Source organism: Electrona antarctica, assembly GCF_951216825.1.
Source record: "Electrona antarctica genome assembly, chromosome: 8".
NCBI classification, from domain to species: domain Eukaryota; kingdom Metazoa; phylum Chordata; class Actinopteri; order Myctophiformes; family Myctophidae; genus Electrona; species Electrona antarctica.
In genome coordinates this window covers 43,137,087-43,158,176 of record NC_136789.1, presented here as the reverse complement: position 1 = coordinate 43,158,176, position 21,090 = coordinate 43,137,087, and the positions used below count along the sequence as shown (strand labels likewise).

Genomic DNA, 21,090 nt, shown 5'->3' with positions numbered 1-21,090 from the left:
ATACTGTAAAAACAATATTGAATACATCATAATACTAATAATAACAACATTTTATAAAAGCATAATACTGCCCATTTAGAATTATCAACCTCAAAACTGCTCCAAACTGCCAGGATAAATGCAAATCCTGTTCAGTTCCATATTGATTGATCCCAACTCATTACTAACATGTAACATGCTGCAGCATTTGGTAGTCCACCAACATAAATTATTTAGAAAGAATTGCTTTAATTAGACAGATGACGGCCAAAAGACTAAAATCCCATCAAACACTATCAAAATTAATCTCTGTAAAGACTATGGGCATGGTCATCATTTAGCATGTTCTGCAGCTAAAGGGACTTGTAGTAAGAGAAATCTATGAAAATCTGGGAACTAAATCGTTACCAAGAAATTTCTTCACCAATGTGTTTCTAAAGGTGTCTAATAACATGTACTAAAAGTTTGAAATTCAACTCCTGTGGGAAATTGAGTTATTAGCATAATATGTGATATATACCCATAACATCCTATATAAGGCAAAAAAGTCAACATTTCATCATTCTTTAAGTAGCATGTGACATATGAAACTAGGGGGTTTTCATGATTCTGAATCCATTCCAAGCATTAGTTTTGCACAAAAAACACTCCTTGGGGGGAAAACGGCCTCACAAACGTGATGAGGTCAGCACATTTGGTCAAGTGGATATGGCCTAATTTAGCCCAAGGAGTGTTTTTTGTGCAAAACTAATGCTTGGAATGGATTCAGAATCATGAAAACCCCCTAGTTTCATATGTCACATGCTACTTAAAGAATGATGAAATTTGGACTTTTTTGCCTTATATAGGATGTTAAGGGTATATATCACATATTATGCTAATAACTCAATTTCCCACGGGAGTTGAATTTCAAACTTTTAGTATGTTATTAGACACCTTTAGAAACACATTGGTGAAGAAATTTCTTGGTAACGATTTAGTTCCCAGATTGGTCAAATACCTGATAAAATGCCCTTACTATTGGGGGATAGGGACTCTGAAATCTGTTTAGCCCTGGTATGGTCACTGTCCTCTCTCATATCTGGCACACACGTTATCAGTGGTGGGAAAGGTACTCTGCAAAATACTGCAATATAGAAATACTCTGTTTCTGAAAATGTACTTGAGTAAAAGTACTAGTATTTGCATCAAAATGTAGGCTATAAGTGCCAAAGGTAAAAGTACAAATTATGCAGAATGTCCCATTTCAAGTTTTCAAATGTGTAAAAATCTTGTAGATCGGCAATTTTCAAATGGCCGAAATGTACATAGGACTGAAGTGGTTATGGTTAATGTATGTTTTGTAATCAAAATCTACAAAGTAACTAAAGTTTTTAAATAAATGTAATGGAATAAAAGTTCAATATTTGGATGGATAGATGTAGTGGATAGTACTAATGAAGTAAAAAAAAAAAAAAAATACTCAAGTAAAGTACAAATACCTCAAAATTGTACTTAAGTACAGTATTTAAGTAAATGTACTTACTACTTTCCACCACTTGGCACTTATCTATGGCTTCATCTTTGTTTCTTTAGCTGTATGGTGAATCTGTCACATAGACTAATGGTCAGCCCTTAGCACCACTGACCCCACTAGGGCACAAGTAGATTTTTTTTTCATGGACACTTCAACAATCTTTTTTTTGTATGATTCGATGTAAGCCCAGAATCACTATATAATACATATGTATTTAGTACTTAGTACCTTACTTATATTGTAAGTTAAATGACCTTATTGTTATGCATTGTTTTATTTGTAGGCCTACTGTATTACCTTGTATATGTCAGATATTGTTAGCGCAGTCAGGTGGAGTCTGGCACACCAACATTTCACTGCACATACAACATCTCTTTAATCGGAAAGAATTCATCGTTAAACCCACATCTTGATGAAGACACAAATCTCATCTGTTTTCAGGGGGATAAACAAAAAACAAACAAAAACCTTCAAAGGTTTATTCTTCTAACTTGGAATATAACTTTCTATCTCATTTTAATTGCCAAAATACTATGATGTATTAGCTGAGAACAGAACATTAATCAATTCAATACAATAATTTGTATTATTTTCTTCAGAAATTTAGATCCAACTCTGACTGTGCTCCAGATGTGTAAGAATAAGAAATTATTGATGCCCCCCTAATGTGTCTCACACACACACACACACACACACACACACACACACACACACACACACACACACACACACACCTTTGTAATCAAAATGTCCTGTGGTTATATTACCATATATTTATATGATAATATTTTAGACCTGTTTGTGCCGTCTCATTTTCCCACTTTGTTTATGCTGACTGACAGTCGAGACTCTACAAAGGAGGCCAGACGAGCCCATTTAACCAGACTGACCATTATACAAAAGCTGCACATGGCTTTTAAGAAAAGAAATCTGGGTGTCTCGCTCCTTAGTAATCTCCCTCGACTTCAGGAATTAATTTCCTCCTTTACTCAAAAGAAGAGTAGCCTTGGATTCCACACTCTGACACATTTATGGAAATTGCATTTGCCTCTTTATCACTGATAGTCTCCAAAGTCCAGGTACAGACTAGTAGGTAGGGGGGGGGGGGGGGGGGGGGGGGGTCAATATGGCGAGTAAGGTGAGAGGAAGAGGTAGAGCAGGTCGCCCAATGATCCATGGGTCGGCGGTTCGAATCCCGGCTCCTCCTGTCTACATGTCGAAGTGTCCTTGGGCAAGACACTGAACCCCAAATTGCTCCCGATGTGCTGGTTGGTGCCTTGCATGGCTTCCGCTGCAATCGGTGTATGAATGTGTGTATGAATGGGTGAATGTAATGCACAATCTATGTAAAGCGCCTTGGATAAAGGCGCTATATAAATGCACCATTTACCATTTACCATGAATACGGCATTGAGGTTGTATGCCTAAGCTAAGCAGTTCAAGTGGCTATAAACTCATATACTGTAGTTAGTGAAGACTCAAGGTATTCAATAAATGTGCTTTTTGAAATCACAGTGACCTTAGCCTCCTAGACCGCAGGCGAGACATTGCATAAGAACTGGTGGGAGTTGTCCTAGCAATTTAGATGTAAACATTTAATAACACCCGTTTATAAAGAGTATCTTTGTAACTTTTCTCTGTAGGTTGCAGTACAGCCATTTCCTGCGAGATTAGGTGCCGTTTTGTTTCACTCTGTTACTGTTTGTTGAACTGATAGGCTCAAGTCTTGAGGCTATGTTGGGGGATGGCTGTTGTGAGAGTGAAAGCTATAAAGGCTGTGATCCTATGTTACTCTGAGAGTCAGACTGGGGTTTCCATTACCATGACAGGTCATGTAAGTCTTGGCTCCTTACTCGAGTAAAATCCTCATACTTCCATTTTTTTACTATTTTGAAAAAAACATTTTAAAATAGTTCAACTAGCCTATCTACATCGACACGTTGTGAGCTTGTATATTGGCTTTGAACGATTTTAAAACGTTTTACAAACGTTTAGGGACAAATCTGCCACAGGGGGGAAAAAATCCCTGGGGAGATTGGTCTGGCACTCCTCAGTTTGAATTACATTTCGCTCACCCCAGAGTTGTGGGTGACCAATCAGAGCCCACTATTCAAAGTGAGACATTTTTGCTGTGGTGTTGGAATCTGTTTGTAACCGCCCCTTGGAAATAAATCTTCCACAGCGAAGTTCCAGACTAATATCTGATATTATTCTGGCCATGCCAGGGTAGCAAGATAATAACCCTAGGTCTCTTTAGGCTACAGTGACCTTGACTTTTGACCTTTCACCACCTACTTCTAATCAGTCATCCTTGATTGATGGACATTTAAGCATACAATGCGTGGCACATCTATGCACGGAATGTCTATGTTCACAGGCTTCTGTGTGCGGCCTAGAGGGCATCTGAGCATGTGCGGCACTACAAGTCTTACACTAAATGCGTTCGGGAAACCCAGACCTTGACCTTTGACCTTTTATCGGCTATTTCAAATCAGTTCATCCTTGAGTCCAGTGGACGTTTGTGCCAAATGTCATGAAATTCCTCAGATATCACATTCACGAGGGATGCATAGATGAAGACAACATAATGCCTACTTTGCCTAGATTTCACATCTGTCTGCCGGCAGAGGCACAAATTAATGCATGTAGAATAAACAAGGGGAGTGACAGTGTGCATTGGTGCACATAACATAGAAGGTCTTTAGCCAACAGAGATCCTGCAATATTGCCATAGACAAAAGCTCCTGTCATCATGCTGGCTTTGCTTTTACATTGCATGCCGGCATTCCATGTGACATGTATAACAACAGTGCCAGACAGTGTCTAGTGTTGTTTGACACTGACAACGCACTCCGTCACAAAAGCTCCGGAACTTCCGGAAGTGAAGCATTTTCCTTCACTGAGCGACAAAAAGACTGATTTTACAAATAAGAGCATGCCAATTCTCTTCCAGTCTCTTTGGATCAAATAGTAATCTCAGCAAGGCTGATGGCTTCTTGGTTAAAGTGGGTGACAATATTATCACACGAAAAGATGAAATTACCTACCTAGGTTCCATCCTGGAGGCAAATCTTTCCGGTGAAAAAATGGCCACGAACGTAATAAAAAAATCAACCAAAGAGCAAGATTCCTATACAGGATCTCCTCACTGGTCAACAAAAACACCTTGAAGACCATAACAGGAGCTATAGTACAAGGTTTCTTTGACTATGCATGCACGTCCTGGTACCACAGAAGGCTCCAGACTTCCCCAAACAAACTAGTCAGGTTACTACTTGGCCTCACTCCCCGAACCAACCTCACCCCTGCCCATTTTGACAGGCTGGAATGGCTTAGGGTTGACGACAGAGTACAGCATCTTGCAATGGGTCTGGTCCTTTGAGAGCGGTTTTGAAGGAGTCATGCGAATCCCTTGACTCCTTCAAAACTGCTCTCAAAGGGCACCTACGGACGGCTGCAATTCGAAACTGGCCCCCGTAAATTCTGAATCCCCCACGCACCCCCTTTTCCCCTCACTGTATATATATTTTTTCCCAATACCTCCTCTATGATGATTTCCTGTTTTTGGCTATAAGTGTATATCTGTATGTCTCTAAATGTTATGATGAATTGAAAATGGTGGACCCTCTTGTAAACAAGTGTAATACTTATGGTGTCGTCCACTCACAGTTGACAGTTTTTGTATTGAGTTCTTGAAATGTACTGTAATTCTGCAAACTGTTAATAAATACTAAAATCAATAATGTTACTAAACTCACTTCATAACATAATTTGACTCTCGTTTCTCTCATTCTATTTTTCTCTCTCAAACACGTACAGTATCTTGAGTTGACAACATTATATATTTATTTAACAAAATGCACACTCAAAAGATGTATGTACACGGGGAACGGTGGCACAGTCGGTAGTGCTGTTGCCTCACAGCTAGAAGGTCCTGGGTTTGATTCCCGCTGGGGATGCTTTGGGCACTGGGGGCGTGTTTTCTCCTCCATCAGTGCCCATACCCGAGGCGGGGTTGGCAAAAGGGCCTTTCTGTGTGGAGTTTGCATGTTCTCCCCGTGTCCCCTAGGGTAGGTACCCTCACAAAAAACATGCAGTAATCCTCTCTAAAACTACCTCCCCTGGCCAGCCCAGGCGCCTGATGGAGGGGAAAGGAACTGGTCGGAATAACGTGTTCCTTCCACCCGCTACGTCCGGCCGGGGAAACTCTCCCCTGTCAGGTGAAATGAAGCAGCTTGGACTACTCATGCATAGAAGGAAGCATGAGGTCAGTCCGCTGCCCTCCCAGGTTGGCAGAGGAAGTGTAGCGCCCAGGATTACATTAGATAATTGACACTGGGTGAAAAAAATGATCTGCAAAATTGTGGGTAAAAATTATAAAAAAAAAGATGTATGTATTGTTATCTTAGACCAGGCATATTCACTTAAACTAATTGATTTAAATATGTTGTTGTTGCCACTGAAAGGTTAGGGCTGACTCGTGTCTTGCGCATTTTCTCACAAAATAATAGCTTCATATTCATATAAGGAAAACAATGAAAATACTATCTCTGTATTTATGACAGTGAGTCGGGCAAGGTCAAGTTGTGAAAACTGAAAACGAGTGCCGTGAAACAGGCCAGGTGGTTTCAGTTGAAATTATTGGGCGGGTACGGCCTGTACCGTACGGGTAAAAATATGAAAAAAACCTGAGCATCATTACTGAGCATCTTACAGAACATGCAACATGTTAACGTGCAACATTACAAAGGCAGATTTGTGTGAGCCACATGGTTGAACAAACAAAAACAAGTTGGAGAAGAAATTGAAGAGACAGGCACAGAGTGGTTTGAGGCACACAACGCAGCCCTTTTTGACTACCTCTGCTCCCGCCAAAACAGGGAAACAACGGCCTGTACCGTACAGGTAAAATATGAAAAAAACCTGGGCATCATTACTGAGCATCTTACAGAACATGCAACATGTTAACGTGCAACATTACAAAGGCAGATTTGTGTGAGCCACATGGTTGAGCAAACAAAAACAAGTTGGAGAAGAAATTGAAGAGACAGGCACAGAGTGGTTTGAGGCACACAACGCAGCCTCTTTGACTACCTCTGCTCCCGCCAAAACAGGGAAACAACAATACCTGTACTTTTTTATACAGAACAGCGGGGTGAAATAACCATGCAACACTCCTGCTTTGAACATGCTGTGTGAAATGGATATTTGAGGCACAAAGAAGCCAAGGTCAAAACCTTGAGTGGAAAATAGAGATGGGGAAGAGGGGGGCAGGGACGAAGAAGAGGGTGATGGAAGGAGTAATGCGGTAAAGTTATTGCTATTCCTACCCATACAGCATGCAGTCTTGTGAATGAAATGAGATGGGAGCTCCACCAGCTAAGCATACAGTTGAGGACGCCAGGGAACGCACATGGGTTTCCACCAGGGTTCTCTGCAGGTGTAGGATGCATGGTAGAACGTTCCTTCCTTTTGTCAGGGGGTCCCTTGGGGCAGAAGAGAGTTATAATTATGCGCATATAATCTGCCATGCATACATTATATAGTTGCTTGGAGATTTAATATATCAAACAGTATTGCAAACAGTGATCATTTCCCTGTGGTGATTGTCACACAGCAAATCAGATGTTTGTAGGGGCCTCCCGCCTTCAGTAGAAATGCATTTTTCATCTAATTAAGCAAATATTGTGATGTTTAATATTCAATGCAGTCACAATAACAGCAGTACACATGCAAGGAACAAAGGGATTAGATTAGAAGAATGAATCTGTCACTGTATTTGCCTATTTGGATGAGTTGGCAAGATATTTGGTCAAATTATATGTTAAATGTACATTATGATCTTTATGTATTTTTATATTCATGTTTTTAAATTAATGTTATATTCATATGTTACCAATGAAAATATAAATGGAGAACGTCTCTGAGAGCTAGAACAAATTAATAAGAAAATCTTAAAAATCATATACAGGTCTTCTATCCAAATTCTATAACAATGTATGACATCTCATGTCACTTTCCCTACCACTTCAATCATAATAGTTTCTACTTGCCAGCCCATAGAGCCCCATTGTGAACCCAGACATTTTGAGTACCCTAAGGTTTTATGTTAGAATAGAAATGTTGAGTATGGGTCCCCAGCATTTAGAAACTGCCAGATGCTAACTTGCATATGTTGGGCAATTTCCATAATTAGCATAATAAGATTGGGTACCATTGACATCCTATATAAGGCACATTTTTTTAAATTCCATTATGCTTCAAGTGGCATTGTACGTGTCAATTTAGGGGGTTTTCATGCTTCTGAATCCATTGCAAGCATTAGTTTGGCATGAAAAACACTTCAGGCGAAGAACGGCCACAGCCGTCATCACAAATGTGATGAGGTCAGCACATTTGGTGCCGAATTTAGCCCAAGGACTGTTTTTTGTGCAAAATGAATGCTTGCAATGGATTCAGAATAACCCCTAGTTTGACACGTCACCTGCTACTTAAATTTAAATATTTGCTTTGGATAGGTTGTCAGTGGTACCCCAGCTTATTATGCTAATTATGAAAATTGCTCAACATATGCAAGTTAGCATCCTAAATGCAGTTTCTAAATGCTGGGGACCCATACTCAACATTTCTAACATAAAACTTTAGAGTACTCAAAATGTCCGGGTTCACATTCTGGCAAGTGGACTATAAGCTAGACTAGACATGCACTGAAAGGCCAATGAAAATGCTGCTACAGAGCTGCTGCACAACGGTCTGGCTGTGTCTGTGAAATGTAAATAGCCACCAGCAGAAGCAGTAGCAGTGTGGGATAATATAAAATGGGTACCAGCCTCCAGGTTGGGTAGTTTGTATTTACTTTACAGGCACACAGTGGGCTGGGCCGAAATGCTATATATTACCTTTGGCTGTGTTTGTGTTGTGTTTACCCGTCAAATTGTGGTCCTGCCTGTCCGTCTTTGGTTCTGCTGTTTGTTTTTACTGTCGGTGTTTCTAGTGAAGTTTTGATTAGCCTCGGTACCCAGGCTTTTGATTTTTGATTGATTGGATGCTGCCTGCAGATGGCGACATTGTGCAATGCATTTTCCCTCATGGTTGCTAGGCAGCATTTCCATCGCGTTTTCCTTCATACATAGTTATATGGTTTTGGTTGATGGGGGTTGGTTGATATGTGCCTTGGGTGGACGTCAGTGCGTACGGCAGCACGTTGACTGGCCGACAGCGTCGGAGAAGATAAACAGAAAGGAAGGAACTGCCTCGGTACAGGGTAAAGGCTAGGGGCGGCAGGCCACCCTATCGCGGCAAAATTGGTTCGAACAGTATTGTTTAGCTTCGGGGCTACTCGTTAGCTAAAAGCTAACACGTATGATATTGTCGTTTAGGAAAGCAACGACACGCTCTGCGCGACCATGGACGACGCGATCATATTCCGTATGAGCGCATACTCGCAGCAAGGAGGGAGGAAATACATGGAGGACAATTTCGAGATAAAAATCGAGTATGAACCGTCGCCGATGGAAGACAGCAGCGTCGGCGGGGAGCAGCAGGAGAATAAAGCAGCAGAGAGCGACCATAATAATGTGACTCCTCCACAGTCTGGTACTACCGTAACTGCTGTTTCGCCGATCAGTGCAATGTGGGTAGAAAACATGTCAACTAGTAGCAACGAGAGTAAACAACACAACCTCCTCCCGCCAGCATCGAACCGTGATGCCACAGCGGAGGAGAGTGTGGTCGATACGAGTCGGAAATCCGTGGCTTTCTTCGCCGTGTTTGACGGCCACGGAGGTCGAGAAGCGGCGGATTTCGCCAGGGATCATCTATGGGATTTATTGAAAAGGCAAAGGGGGTTTTGGTCGAAAGATCACAGCGAAGTGTGCGCTGCTCTTCGAAAGGGATTCGTCGCCTGCCACCACGCAATGTGGAAGAAACTACGTAAGTCAGTTAAACGTAACGTTTAATCTCATGTAGTTTATCTTCAATGGCTCTGTCTTCGTTTAGCGTATTGGCTAGTTATGAACGATCATGCCATTGTGTAACTATAACCGATCGTTACATTTATCCGAGCAGCAAGCGGAATCTGTTGTTGTTTTGGACCCAGTTGTAAACAAGTCACGCGTAATGCTTTATCAGTGTGTCGTCCACCGTAACAGTCTTTGTATTGAGTTGTGCTTTCATGTGAAATGTACCCAATCTGCAAACTGTTAATAAATACTTCAATCAATCAAGTCCTTACTTTGTATCGGTGTTACGCCGAAATCGGTGACCTGGCGAATCGTGTCACTCCAGGGGTCGTTGTTTCACAGACTGCTTTCCTTTCCACCGTTGTGTTGTTGCTGGCCCTGCTCACTGTATCCTTGAATATTTTGATTGGTATAATTGAACGCAGTCGGTCATTGGGAGTACCAGGGTCAGCGGTCATGTCCCATGCCACTAGGATCATTTGAAAAACACACAGGTCAATAATTGCAAATTTAAACAGAATTCAACTGTGTATGTTTCTATTATTCAGAAATCCATTGTTTATTTCTCTCTTTTTATAGCACTCAACACTAGAAAATGAATCTCTACCCTTTTACTTATCTACCACTGCTGAAAAAAAAGATTTATATTTTATAATCACTCTTGTTATACTTTCTCCCTTTACAGCGGAGTGGCCTAAGACTCTTACTGGCCTGCCCAGTACGTCAGGTACCACAGCCAGCATCGTGGTGATCCGGGGGATCCACATGTATGTTGCCCATGTAGGGGATTCAGCAGTGGTCCTTGGGGTGAAAGACAATGACTCTGATATCAAACTCCAGGCACTGGAAGTGACACAAGACCATAAACCTGAACTTCCTAAAGAGAAAGAAAGGATTGAACGACTTGGTGGAAGGTGAGATGGGGATAGCATGTCTTTATAAATCATAATGCCTTGAGGTGTGTGTGTGTGTGTGTGTGTGTGTGTGTGTGTGTGTGTGTGTGTGTGTGTGGCAAGAGATTCGTCATTAACCTCAGTAGTCAGTACACATTAATTAGGACTTTACCTTGTAATGAGTGGTATCTATAATCTATTAATGACATGATGGGTAAACAAGCAAAGGAAAGTCTGTGAGTCCACAGAAAATGGAGGACATGTTTATGATGTGCTGCCCTGCAATCCATGGACTTGCCATAGAGATTAAGTAACATATGACCTATCTGGCTTGATATTTATACATCATTTTAAATATGTATACATTTTTGACCAAACCAGATAAAAAATGGGTTTTGAGCTTTTTCTGGGATACTTTGTAGGCAGATGGAGTAGCCTTAAGACCCGCTTTCATTATGGGGGACCTGGCAGAACAATCTGTAAAAAAAAAAAGAAAAAAAGAATAGCACTTTAAAGTGCTCCAAACAAACATTAGAAAGTCCATAGACTTCACTGCCACTCCATGTTTGTTTAAAGTGCTCCAAACAAACATTTGAAATGGAAAGTCCATAGTTATTTACAATACGTCATTAAAAGTCCATAGACTTAATTGCTGCCATATGACGTAATTTCCGAAAGCCAGACGCCCCTCAAAAAGAGAGAGCGAACAAAACCATTGCCCTTTTCATCCTCATAATGTTTTAGGGTGTATCTACTTCCAACGCCCTTGCTTGGGCCACACCCATCTTTGTATCTCTCTGTCTCTCTTCACTGTCTCTTTCCTCCCCCCGCCCCCCGACATGGTTGAAGCAGATGGCCGCGCACAGCCCACACTAGAGCTTTAGGGGGCCCTATTTTCACCGGTGCCTTAACCTTTATTCCTAAACTTCTTTGACTTTTATACTATTTTGAAAAACATGTTCAAATAGCCAATCTAAGCTCACGTCTGCCTGATGTTTCTTCCAGTTAAGGGAGAGTTTTTCATTGCCACTGTCACAAAAAGTGCCTGTTCAGGGTGCGACAAATGGGGTCTCTGCTCTATATGTAAAGTGTCTTGAGTTGAGACAACTTGTGATTTGGCACTATAATAAGATTCAAGATTCAAGATTATTTTATTGCCATGTCAACAAGGTTGATAGGAATTTGTCTCAGTGACATTCATTGCAGTAACAGGGGGATGAGACAACAAATGAACTACACAGCTGCAGCCATTATTTTGGCGCTGCTCTCAGCTTACTTGCATCAGAAGAATTAAGAAAAGAAGAAAAAGAAGGATGGGGGGGGGGGGGCAGAGTTGGGGTGGGGGTGTTGACAGAGAGGGAGGGGGGAGGGAGAATACATCACATCACATTACATTACAGTTGCATTGTATTGTGTGGGCACAAATGATCTTGGGTGGGGGGCAGGACGGGTTGTAATAAAACGGAGTTGAGTTGAATTGCTACACACAGTATTCGACTGCATCTTGCATCTTTTATTGACAGAATCGGACATATAAACAGCACACACAGACTCGCAAGGTGAAAACAATAAAAGCCACACTTGTCGTGGCTGGTAAAAAAATAAAATGCACTGTTGTACTTTATTTTCTTATTGAAGTTTGTGTATTTGTCTTTGTGTAACTGCAGTGTAATGAAGAAGTCTGGGGTGAACCGTGTTGTTTGGAAAAGACCCAGATTAACCCACAATGGACCAGTAAGGCGGAGCACCGTCATTGACCAGATCCCCTTCCTGGCTGTGGCCCGGGCCTTAGGTAAAAAGAGGACACGTATGCTGCCATAAATCAATACATGTGACTATATTCATTCATCTAATAATGTTACCTGTATTTTTAACAGGTGATCTGTGGAGCTATGATTTCTACAGTGGGGAGTTTGTTGTTTCCCCAGAGCCTGATACCACTATGGTAACCCTTGACCCCAAACGGCATCGCTACATCATCCTCGGCAGTGATGGTCTATGGAACATGATGCCACCTAAGAATGCTGTCAACATGTGCTACAGTCATGACAAAATGATGGTGAGTGATCATGTTCATAATGACTTTACCGCGAAGATCTAGCATAAAGCTATTATTAATGCCAGCTATTTTAATATATGGGCTTGATCTCAGGTGGAATGTTTTTTACAGGATTTAAACAAATGTGAATTTACTGTTGCCCTTCTGCACATTGCTTCAAAGGGACCCAAGGGGATGTCCTGTGCCACCCGACTGGGTACCACGGCCCTTTTGTTTTGGAAGCAGCGGATGCTTCGAGCAGACAACACAACGGTCATTGTCCTAGCTTTGCAGGAGCGCGGGGGTCCACCAATTCCTATGCATCAAAATGAGATCGTTGTGGATATGGCAACAGGAATTGACCACGTTCCCTTTCCGGGGTCTCCTTATAACACATGTAAAGTTTATGAGGTTAGTGTCATCGCCCCTTCATTTTGGAGGTTTTCATCTGGATCAACCACATTATCTATTAGATCATTTTGAAATGTAATGCTGGTAATGCTTTGTGTTGATATTTTCGCTCTTGAAAGTGTATACTGTATGTTGAGGACCCTTTTCCACTGGAAGAATATACTGTCTTGTTCCGTTTGCATCTTTTCACCACATAGTTTGACGGTATTCACACCACAGGCATACAGGCATTAGATGGGTCGCACACAGTGTTTACTTTAGTGGTTTGTGGTTTATAAAGTGACTCTTTGTTTTCGGGACAGAATACTTGGCTAGCGGGCCAGGCGGAGGAGGAGGATGGCATGTTTTATGAAGAAGATGAGATATTTGAGGATGAAGATCATGAGGATTGGACATGCCTGAAGTGGTAGTGAGGTGACTTCCCAGAAAAATGTAAATGTACTGAATGGTCACTCACATGGCCATCCAAAGAGTGAACTTGTTTATCAACCCAAGTTGGATCAGCTTAGTCATCGATTGAATTGCATTTAATCCAAGGCTCTTCTTGTCGGACCTGTTGGCGTCAATACTCAATTGTTAATGGATTAACAAATGCAGTGCCCTTCAGTTTCATACATTAACTGTAGTTAAAGATTGTTATTGTGTTTTACTACTATTAACATTACTAATGTGTGTGTGTGTGTGTGGGTTGTTTTGTTTAGAAAATAATGTATTAACCCGTTGATGACTCGATAACTGTCTTCAATGTTTAGTAGATCGTGGTCCAGCTTGTTTCATCATAATCAAAGAGTTTTGAGTCAGTGTTCAATATAGGAAAAACCTTCCCATTTGTTTATTTTATTTGTATGCTTAATTCAACATGTGGTTGTTAATTTTCTGTCTATACATTTCTTTACTAGCTTGTAAGAAGGCTGGGACTGAAGTAGTAGTAGTAGTGTAATGGTCAAGAGGTGCACGCACATCCACAAATTGCAACGGGTGCAGGATCCAAAAAATGACTGAGGAAGGAACATAAATCACTGCCCTTTAGCCCGTTCATGTATAGGTATATAGATAAAACATGCAGTCTATTTTCTATTTATTTATTAATACAAGATTAAGCCTATTAGCTAACCACGTGATTGAACTTGTACATGGTTAGGTACTTTATATAAAGTAACTCCATATCATCTTCTTTCATTCCTAAACTTGACTATGGTAACTTTTTCCTTACTGTGATTGTAATGTCACAGTATATTTCTAGCGTTCACACATGCCTTTCATCTTCTTTCTAGAGTGATTTCCTGCATTTGAATCCACAGGAAATGAGACAAATCGTGATGACCGTTTTGGTTAATGTGCTTTATGCCCGCAGAGTCGTGAGGTAAACGTGTCCTCTGCATTCAGTGACTGCTATTGGACTGCGGAGCAGAGGAGTGGCCCGTGTGAACCCGTTCTCTGTCCTACCGCAGAGCTTTCAGCTGACTCTCATAGGGTCACGCCCACCCCTACAGACAGACCCCCGAACATCTGTGAAAATGAAGACTGGAAGGTTCCAGCAGAGTCCTCCACGTTGAGTCCTCCTTTAAAGAGGCCTCGTCGGTCTCCAAACCGCTCCCCCAACCTAAGACCTCCTCGCGGTCCTGTTGACCAGACCCCTAGCAATTTGTCCCCCAGAAGAATGCCCCATCGCAGAGCATGTAGGCAAATCTATCAGACAGGTGTGGGAATGAGACTGAAAGGCTCACCCAGTGTACCCAATGTCATGCCTCCACAGCGGAGCAGCGCCTTCCTTTCCGACAAGAATGGAAAAATTACCACAAACCCGCATCAATGACTTGCCGTTGATCTTTACTTAAATATGCATCCCATCACAATCCGCTTTCCTCATGTTCCAGGTGCCACCCTGGCTTTTAGAAGTGTTTTCCCTGTACCCTTAAAACTAAAAACAATTTTAATGATGTATAATATTTTAGTTTTACCTCACCCCCTTTTTTTAATAGTACATTTTGGGGATCAAATGTTAAAGATTTTTTAAATATTTGGTCTATTTTCATACCTATAACAATGTACAATTTGTACAGTATATCCAAAGGACATATTTTCAGAATCATAAATTATTATTCGGGTGGCGTTTGGGAATCGATGTTGTTGGAGGTGGTTCCTTCTCAGGAGTTGCATTGTGCAAGGGGGGAAAAGGGGAGTCTGAGGAGATTGTGGCATTTTCACCAGTGTGTGGGGTCTTTTATCTGTCTTTTTAAGTGGTTGTGGTATGTTTTAACCTGGATACATATAACGAAGGGTGATCCCGAGGGCAAACTATTTTCTTTTCTTGTTTTAGCATCAATATTGTTTTGAATGTGTTCTTCCTAATGGTCATTTAGGTACTGTTATCTGCATGATTGCATACTACTGAGCTAAATGGTCAGTCTGGCATTCTAGCGGCAGCAGATGTTGACACAGCTGTCAGTATCTAGGTGTTTATCAGGTTGTCTAAATTTACCATTAGCCATTGGATGTTCTTTTCAACCTCTTTTGCTTTGTCTCAAATATTATTTGGTTAAAGATTTGGACAATTCCAATGTCGTTGCTGCCATGGGTGTTCTGTATATGTGTGAGACGTTTTTATGTTTCTAATGTCTAATAATAATCTGAGGTTTTAAAACCTAGTTCAGTGCCAGTGCCTCCATGGAAGGTGGTCTTGAGGTAGCTTTGGCCCTTCATGTATTTCAAATATTCAGTCACACTTTTACTTGTGTTACTGTGAAGTAAAGATATTCTTTAAAAACTAAATGAATACGTCTTCCTCTTCATTTTCACAGTTTTACACTGTGCATCGTTTTTCTCCATAATTTGTGTTGGTTGCTTCAGATAACCGTGATTAGGCATTTTACTGTTCACTCTGTTGATTGCACATCAATCTGAGAGGTTGAATTTTAAAATGACAGTCTAATATTTTATTGTAATTTTGCCTTTTGTATTCTGTTTTTATGAAAGGCACCTAATGATGGCTTTTGCATCGTGTGTTATTGTATTCTTGTAGACCGTATTAATCCTACGGGGGGCCAAGTGTCTTGCTCCCCGTCTTCGACACATACAACTGGGTTGGCCCGAAAGGCATCTCTCCCTATTAAGTTATGGCCACGAGTTACAAACAAGAGTAGTACAATTTACATGTTTTTGTATTTCACATAGATACATTGACAGTATCAATGACATTACTTGGTTAAATTGTATCAGTTTTATTGTTTTGTACAGTACATTATGCAAAACACTTATTGGATTTTTATTGAGTCTGGCATGCTCAGCGTTCCTGTGTTGTGAAGTGTCCAGAGAACTGTTTATGGGCATGTTTTTTATTTTAACAATGTTTACCACAATTTCTGGATTTTAATCCACTACACCCGGATGTCTAAATAGCTACAATACTATGCCTTGAATGTGACTGGATGTCAGTGTGTTACAATAAAATGTTATTTCATTATTGTATTATGTCATTTTGTTAATAGCAGTGTGTAGAATAACAGACCAATGACCATGCACTGGTACAAGTAACCATTCTCGGATGAACCAGTAACTGAATGTAGTTTCTCTTTACTATGGCTAGTAAGAATAGCCATATACTTAGCCATAGTAGTCCAAGTAAAGATAAACTACATGAACATTCAGTACATGTAGAACAAGAGCGTAGAACAACTCTGGTCTCTCTTCATGACGGATACAAAACTATATGTTGTGTTTGGCCGTACCTCTGGTAGGGGTTTATCAATTGTCTGGGGCCATTGTCACTTGCTCCCCGAGAGGGACTATTTATATTTGTACAGTCACTAATGACTAATTTATACTTTGTTGTACAACCACTCACCGAAATACAATGTTTTCTTTTAGCATACAACAAAGTACAGATTAGGCTTTACAGAGCTTTTTATATATAGACAGTAGTTCTATGGTTCATTGTTTTTGAGCAACTGCAGTTTGAGCTTTTAAAGTAGCTGCAGTAACATGTTTATCCAGTAGATGGCAGTAATGTAAAAGGGATTATCAGATGTATCAGAATATTCTTATTACTGACATTTTATCCCTTAAAAGTACATTAATGGTACCATAATCTGAGACTGTAATTTCCAAAATGATATGTTTTGAAATAAGAAGTGCTTATTGGTTTATACCCAGACAGTACCATAGAGTAATCATTAATTTTATAGTTGTAGTTCATCCACCACTAGAATCCATACACATTTGTACATATTCTTTTTAGTATCAATGCATTTCTATTTTCACTAGCCTATCACCAGCCTTATGGGTGGACGGCTGCCACAAACAGAACATTTGGAGTTGCAAGGCACACTGTTGCTCCAATACACACCAAACTTGACGCACACACACTGTTCAGGGGTCTGCCATGAAGTCACATCATGTCAAGGGCCCCTGGAGGCCACAAACACTGTTCAGGTGTATGCTGTGACAATATTCACAGCAGGGTCTATGTCTGGCCCCCAAGGGCCCACCTGTAAAGGAGTCCCAAATTGATACGTCCATGGAACCTCATTTGAATAGATTTTGTGCCAGGGAAATCTAAATTATGCCATATTTTTTCAAGATTTTTCAAAATGTTATTAAAAAAAGAATATGTGACGCTGTGGCCGTGTTCCCTCCATCAGTGCCCATACCCGAGGTGGGGTTGGCGAAAGGGCCCTTCTGTGTGGAGTTTGCATGTTCTCCCCGTGTCCCCTAGGGTAGGTACCCTCACAAAAACATGCAGTAATCCTGGTCTCTAAAACTACATCCCCCTGGCCAGCCGGGGCGCCTGATGGAGGGGAAAGGAACTGGTCGGAATAACCTGCTCCTTCTACGCGCTACGTCCGGCCAGGGAAATTCCCCCGTCAGGTGAAAAGAAGCAGCTTGGACTACTCATGCATAGAAGGAGGCATGAGGTCAGTCCGCTGCCCCCCCCCAGGTTGGCAGAGGAAGTGTAGCGCCCAGGATTACATTAGATAATTGGCACTGGGTGAAAAATCTGGGTTGCAAAATCGTGGGATAAAAATTATAGAAAAAAAATATATATGTCGTTATATTAACCATGTTAAGGTGATTAAACTGATTGTGATGCTATATTAACTAATTTAGCTGCAGAGAACCCCCTGCCCCTGGAACCCAATCAAGGACCCCTTGGGGGTCACCGCCTGCCCCTGGAACCCAATCAAGGACCCCTGGGGGTCACCGCCACCGGACCTGAACCACTGCTCTAAATCACAACCTCCCATAGCTGTTTGGAACAGCTATTAGTCCGGCAGTCGGGGGTTGTGGATTGGGACATACATTGATCAATTTGTTTTATAGGGGTTTATATGTGACCCTACCATTAACATCCTAAATAAGGCAAAATGTCAACAAATGTCAAACTTTCCTTATGCTTTATGTAGCATGTGACATATCATGATTCTGAATCCATTCCAAGCATTAGCTTTGCACAAAAAACACTCCTTGGGCTAAAAACGGCCATAGCCACTTGCCCAAATGTGCCCAAAATATTCTGACCGCATCACATTTGTGCTAACGGCTATGGCCGTTTTAAAAACTAATGCTTGGAATGGATTCAGAATCATGAAAACCCTGCAGTTTGACACATCAGAAATTGCTCAATGCTGACAGCCGGTCAGCAAGTGGATTCATGACAATATTATACAGACAATATTTCAGGCCAATAAAACAGACACATTTTGACTTTAACAAAAGAAGCCTGTTGGCTGCCGGACTATATGCAGTTGGTTCAGGGCAGAGTGTAGAGTAGGAGAGTAGCGATACGCTTTGATCTCGCCGCAAAACGGGCACATATGGGCTATAGTTCCAAAGTCCAAACATTGCTCCTAGGGCTGGAACTATCCCATTGAGATAGAATGAGCACTTCCGCATTCCATTGTTACCACTACTCCAAATTTCTTTGCTAAAAATGGCCAATCTACAAGCTCACATCTACTATATTTCACAAAGGTTCCCCCAGAACAGGGATGCTGATGTTCAAGTGTTTAAATCACTTAAGCCCTTTATACTAAAATAGAAAATTGCAATAATAGCAGGATCTGAATTGCATTTTTGGAAATCTTTGAAAGATGTTGCCTATGATAACATGCCCAAAAATGGTGACGCCAGCATTGTGGTTATTTCCCTGCCAAAGCCACAAATGAGAAAACGTATGAGGAAATGTATTTTAGTCACAAGACGTTTCCAAAGATTCCATAAGTTTTCTAAACTTAATATCCTGAACTTGTAGACGGTTTTCAGTCTGGTTACCTTCTGGGTCTTGAACTGAAAGTTTGAGAACACTCTGGAAGATTGATTATCAGAATAGACCAAAGGAAAGAGTACAAAACAGACTTATGGAAAGTTGGTGTGTGTAACCCAGGGTTATAGCCTAAGCCTACAGTACAGCACACCATAAAATGTCTGCTCCCAACAGCAGAACGGGTTAATGACCAGCTAATACTGTAAATGACCATTCCTATAGTTATGGCAGAGGGTTTATTACCCAGGTGCATCAGTATAATTTTGCCTCCCGTGTTAGCCAAGCAATACAGGTAATCTGTACTCATTTCCATACCACTCTAATGAGTCCCTGAAAATAGAATCGCAGAGTTTGTTGAATCTGATTAAATTTACTTCCGTATTATGTTGGGACAATAAATGTGGCTTCCACAGTTCATGTGATTACTCACAGCACAAAAGTGTGGCCAGGACCCAATAATATTGACAACAGAAACAATAAAGATTCATTTATTAAGAAAAGTGAGTTCCAAAAGTGTGGCCAGGACACTAATTTACATGACATTTGTCAGGACCCAATAAGATTGACAACAGAAACAATATAAAGATCAATTTAAGAAAGGAGAGTTACAAGACACATTCAAATGTAAAAATTTAAAGTTTTTAAAATTCTTGTGATTCAGCGCCTTTGGTTGAGCCACCATCATCATCCTCGTCATCCCTTGATGCCGCTTTGGGTTTAGTCTTCTTGGGCAGAAGTTGCGCCTGGATGTTGGGTACAACACCTCCCTCCGAGATGGTGACTTTATCAAGGAATTTGGTCAGCTCCTCATCATTTCTCACTGCCAGGAGGATGTGGCGAGGAGCAATGCGGGCCTTCTTGTTGTCCCGGGCAGCATTTCCTGCTAGCTCCAAAATCTCAGCACAGAGGTACTCCAAGACAGCAGCCAAGTAAACGGGGGCGCCCGCACCGATTCGGGTGGCATAGTTTCCCTTCCTCAGCAGCCTGTGGAGGCGACCCACGGGGAAGGTCAAACCTGCCCTGTTAGAACGGCTGGTACTTGTGGTTTTGGCCTTGGGGGCAGCAATCTTCTTCCCACGGCCAGACATTTCCTGAAGGAGAAAAAACAAATGAGCTACAAACGAACTACAGGTTATACAACTCTTGATTGAAGCAGGAGAAATGTTCAAGTTTCATGGGGGACAAAAGGGGGAGGGGGGCAGTAACCAAGTAGCCTATACTTTTACTGAGTATTCCATTCACAACACATGAGCTTGTAGATCAGCAGTTAGAATGTTGTTTTACTTGTCATCTTAAATATGATGCAAATACTTTTTTACTCAAGTCATTTTTTGAATAGGCTATAAAGGACCTTTACTTGGAACAGTAAACATTGTGGCATTGCTACTTTTATGCAATTAAAAATCTCAGTAGGCTACTTCTTCCACTATTGAAAATGTGAAACCATTAGACTGAATCTACAGCTTTAACTTTAAGTGAAAAGGGCATTCTCCCAAACAGGGAGTGAAGCATGAAGGCCAGTAGGCCACATTGTAATAGAAAAGACAAGTATGAAATTCTAAATTTGTATTAATCCCAAACCTTTCATCAACACCATATAGCCTACTACAGAACCCACCATCACAGATTTAAGAACCTGACAGACTAATCGACTTCTCACCTCTCAACAGACAGTGTTCCACGTCGTGTGTTCCTTGCAGAAAAATAGATTAAGCTATAGTATTTACTGAACGTCAGTCTGGGCTTTATGTGAAGCAGTAGCTGATTACCAGATTAATCACACCTGTCCACTCTCGTTGTGCGGCGTGCGCCTATTGGTTGTGCGCAACAGGTTAATTAGGATCTGTCTCTCAGCTGTGTCTGTCTCGTTTGTTGTCATTATTGACAACGTGAAATCTAAAAAAAAAGAAAAAGAAAACAAACAGTAGCCTATTAATTAACCAGGTTAAAATAACCAACACAAAAAACAAACAAAAAAACAACTAAATTAATAGGCCTACGTCTTCCTCTTCATTTTCACAGTTTTACAC

General features: G+C 41.1%; 3 protein-coding genes across 8 annotated transcripts in view; 1 reads left to right on the top strand and 2 right to left on the bottom strand.

The window, feature by feature from the left end:
* LOC306928396 (roundabout homolog 1-like) overlaps window positions 1–8,505 on the bottom strand; it is a 177,236-nt gene extending 168,731 nt beyond the window's left edge. The window contains exons 1-2 of one of the 2 annotated variants that reach the window (XM_079508452.1): window positions 8,395–8,505; window positions 6,826–6,981 (exon numbers count right to left, since the gene is read on the bottom strand). The gene's annotated coding sequence lies outside the window, so the exon portion shown is untranslated. The remainder of the gene's footprint in view (window positions 1–6,825; window positions 6,982–8,394) is intronic. The other variant, XM_079508454.1, reaches the window with a different exon arrangement.
* On the top strand, window positions 8,251–16,259 carry LOC306928400 (protein phosphatase 1D-like). Of its 5 annotated transcripts, none has more exons than XM_079508467.1 (8): window positions 8,299–8,331; window positions 8,875–9,427; window positions 10,142–10,370; window positions 12,017–12,141; window positions 12,227–12,408; window positions 12,571–12,798; window positions 13,101–13,230; window positions 14,153–14,293. In XM_079508467.1, exons 1-7 carry the CDS (start codon window positions 8,314–8,316, stop codon window positions 13,206–13,208), a joined length of 1,443 nt encoding a protein of 480 aa, XP_079364593.1. In that variant the 5' UTR covers window positions 8,299–8,313; the 3' UTR covers window positions 13,209–13,230; window positions 14,153–14,293. The 5 variants fall into 5 exon arrangements, with proteins under 5 accessions (XP_079364591.1, XP_079364593.1, XP_079364592.1 ...); XM_079508466.1 differs by having other exon boundaries at window positions 13,101–13,212; window positions 14,153–14,289; XM_079508465.1 differs by lacking the exons at window positions 8,299–8,331; window positions 13,101–13,230 and adding an exon at window positions 8,251–8,267 and having other exon boundaries at window positions 14,153–16,259.
* A 3,273-nt stretch (window positions 16,260–19,532) lies between these two features.
* Window positions 19,533–20,847, bottom strand: LOC306927951 (histone H2A-like). The gene is made up of 2 exons (XM_079507840.1): window positions 20,721–20,847; window positions 19,533–20,151 (listed from the first exon to the last, which is right to left on the bottom strand). Exon 2 carries the CDS (start codon window positions 20,146–20,148, stop codon window positions 19,702–19,704), a length of 447 nt encoding a protein of 148 aa, XP_079363966.1. The 5' UTR covers window positions 20,149–20,151; window positions 20,721–20,847; the 3' UTR covers window positions 19,533–19,701.
* Between the last annotated feature and the right edge of the window lie 243 nt (window positions 20,848–21,090).